Source organism: Asparagus officinalis, chromosome 1 (assembly GCF_001876935.1).
Source record: "Asparagus officinalis chromosome 1, Aspof.V1, whole genome shotgun sequence".
NCBI classification, from domain to species: Eukaryota; Viridiplantae; Streptophyta; class Magnoliopsida; order Asparagales; family Asparagaceae; genus Asparagus; species Asparagus officinalis.
In genome coordinates, this window is record NC_033794.1 from 85,945,902 (window position 1) to 85,949,281 (window position 3,380).

General features: G+C 34.9%; 1 protein-coding gene and 1 long non-coding RNA gene across 2 annotated transcripts; both read right to left on the minus strand.

Moving 5' to 3' along the window:
• LOC109836886 (K(+) efflux antiporter 6-like) lies at nucleotides 370–2,029 on the minus strand. Its single transcript, XM_020404931.1, has 4 exons — nucleotides 1,107–2,029; nucleotides 698–769; nucleotides 509–592; nucleotides 370–417 (listed from the first exon to the last, which is right to left on the minus strand). Exons 1-4 carry the CDS (start codon nucleotides 1,233–1,235, stop codon nucleotides 370–372), a joined length of 333 nt encoding a protein of 110 aa, XP_020260520.1. The 5' UTR covers nucleotides 1,236–2,029.
• Nucleotides 2,820–3,380, minus strand: LOC109843134. The gene is made up of 2 exons (XR_002247533.1): nucleotides 3,345–3,380; nucleotides 2,820–3,042 (listed from the first exon to the last, which is right to left on the minus strand). It is a non-coding gene; the product is annotated as an uncharacterized LOC109843134 (long non-coding RNA).

The following is a 3,380-nucleotide window of genomic DNA, read 5'->3' on the forward strand; positions in this document are numbered from 1 at the left end:
CCCTCCCCCCGTCCTCCTCCCAAATCAACAACCCCGAGATCGAGCCGCCAACCCCAGCCCCGATTTCCCTGTCAGGTAAAATTTCAACTTATCCCTCTTAATCCCTCTCTAGATTGACCTAGTTAATTAAGAAAAAATCAACAAACATAGAGGAGGACGGTGATAAAACTGATTTCTGCTTGCTTATAGACTTTGTTTACTATTTTTAAAATTTCATTTGAGGTTAGGAGTTTCTTTTGGGTTTATCTGTGTGCTTGCAGGGGTTTAAAATTTCATTTGAGGTCAACTTTGTTTTTGAGGTTAGGAGTTTCTGCAGGGGTTTAAAATTTCAACTGATTTTTATTTGATATTTTCAACTAATTTAAATTATTAGATGCTCTTCATTAAATGAGAAACTAAGCAGTACAGCAAAACTTCCTGATTAGAACCTTTAACATACCGATGCAATTATGCCACATAAGCACATGAATAGAAAAGCAAAACTTCCTGATTAGAACCTTTAACATACCGATGCAATTATGCCACATAAGCACATGAATAGAAAATTTTGGAGTAGACCCCCGAGAACAGCAACAGTACGAACAACTCGAAGTTGAAGACTCAATGTTAAGAAATTAAGAGTCAAAATTTACCAGATGAACTACAAAGGTATATGTGGAAACAATGCTAAATTATAGCTTAAAAACAAATAGTTAACCTTTGTTGTAGAGAATTCCAGACCCAATGCAAAAAGAAGAAATATTACACCAAACTGTGCAACTGTTTCAACCTGCAAAAAAAAATTGGGAAAGAAAGACATGCTAAGGACAGGTAAGACACAGATAAAGCAGCTTATTGATTAAGAGATAAAAGCTTGACAATGAAGCTGTTTTAACTGAATAAAGCAACACAGGTAAGGCACATCGGAATTTTTTTTTGTTTAAGATATAGCAACTGGATACGATAAAGCAGCAAGCTTCCGCATTCTAAATAAATATGTTATGAAATATCAAGTTACCTATGAATTCTTAAAAGAGATTTCTGAATTTCTGATCTATAAGATGATAATGTAAGGAGCACATAACCATGCTACAGATGCTGAAAATTTAATAATAAAAGCACCTTACTTGCACCATTTCACTGACAAAGTTCAAACCTCCAGGTCCGATGAGGGAGCCCGCAAGTAAATATCCAGTGATCACCTGAAACAGACTCCAATTTCTCATAAGAGATAAAAGGTCTGAAATTCTGGACATGTTTGCTTTGAAGTGTTTGACTTAATAATGCAGTTTGCTTTGAAGAATGTGGTCTAATTTCTCATGCTATATGTATCTGAGTGTGTTTTTAGAGGATCACGTTGATATTCAATAGTTATGTTCAACAGTTATGTTCAATAGTTATGTTCAACAGTTATGTTCAACACTTTGAAGAATGTGGTCTAATCTGTAGCACTGGAAACATGTTTGACTTCAATAGTTATGTTCAACACGTTGATATTTAGAGGATCACAAGTGAGCTTTTGTATCTGAGTGTGTTTTTATTATTTTGCTAATTATTATTTTTCAATTTCTATGAATATGCAAACTTTTGTATCTGAAACCGTGGATCATGGAGTCATCTTCAAGTAATCGTCATGTACTGTTGTGTCATTGTGGAAGGAGGGCTATACTCTCCAGATCTGGAACTAAGACGAACCCTGGTCGATTGTTTTTTGGATACGCTAATTGGAAAGTAAGTAATTGTGGATTCTTCAAATGGGTATCTGATGAAGAGGAGTTTGAAGGTTCAAACGCAGAGCTTGTTTAGATGAAGCAGTGGAGCGCGACACCGCAAGTTTCAAGAGCCGTGTCAAGTGGAGAAGTGCAGGAAAAGAGAAAGATTGAGATTGATATTATGGATTTGTTGAAGCTTATTATATTTGCTCTTTTAGTTGGTATTTTTATTGGATTAATTGTGCTAAGTAGGGTATGAGAACGTATTATTGGATTTGTAAATAATAATGTTAGCAGTATGTAAGAGTGATATTTCATTTTGCTTACTAATGTAAGAGTGATTTGGCCATGGTGGAGAATCACAATAAGGACTTTATGCTCAAGAAGCTTCAAATTCTTACCACTACTTTTGATATGTCCTAATTATCTGAATTACTGTCTTGATACTTTGTGCTTGCCTTTCAGTTACATCCCACATTATTAAGTTGTTAGGCTTCAGTTTTAACAACAAGTCTTTGTACAAACACCACGTGTTGAGATGAAAGAGAAATAACAAGGAAAAAAAGAGCTGATTCGAGTGGAATTCTAAACAGATTTCGAAATACATTACACTCTTTGGACTAAAACGTTTTACAATAATCATCCATTGACATAACTAGATAGAGCATGTCCATGTCTTAACTTGACCAGTAGTTCTAATAAGACTCTTCAGTGATTAATTATGTATGCCAAAGGTTTTAAATTCTCTAACGAAGATCATCAAAAGAAGTTAATAAGACAAAGAATTTTTGGAGCAACTAGAGATATTATAGACAAAGAGCTCATGGTGCGATCTTTTGAGCTGTTGATATCATAAGCCTTTGCCCAAGCTTTCATCTGCCGAAAATGCATGAAACGAAATCAAATGGCCAAAATATATGACAGCTGACTTATAAAACCAGTTCTTTGATCAAATGCAGGCACAGTTCAAGAACTTATCAGCTCATAAGCCTTTGCCCAAGCTTTCATCTGCAGAAAATGCATGAAACGAAATCAAATGGCCAAAATATATGACAGCTGACTTATAAACCAGTTCTTTGATCAAATACAGGCACAGTTCAAATGTAGCTAAGATTGCCTGAATACATCAGCACAAATGTAGCAAATGATAAACACATATGCAGCACAAATGTATCGACCATAATATAATACATCCAATAACTCTCACAAATTAGAGACATTTTCTTGTTTCAAAATAGAAATAGTTACAACAAAACTCATTGTTGATACATTCAGACTTCATGCTTGGATTTTTTTCAAATTGCCACAATTGCTCGAACCACCCACGTGCATGTGAAAGCTAAACTGCCACCTGAAATGATTCATAAAGTCTGGTTACACAGGAGTAGAAAATAAATAAAAGATAATTAGATTGTTCTATGTTATATGTTGACTCATGCATGGAACCAATTATTATATGCTTGAAAGCGAAACAGAAAATGGAAGCAATTTAGGAAATTTAACAAAGCTAAATTGCTACAATATGCCCCTCTTAATAAGTTGTGATATCTAAGCGGAGGGTAATGCTATATATTATCTCGGAAAACTAAATTGAACATTAATGCGGCTACCATATGACCGTCGCAAAAAGGGAACAAATTCCGACATACTTACATGAACAAATCCATGCATGTGGAGCTCAAGAATCCA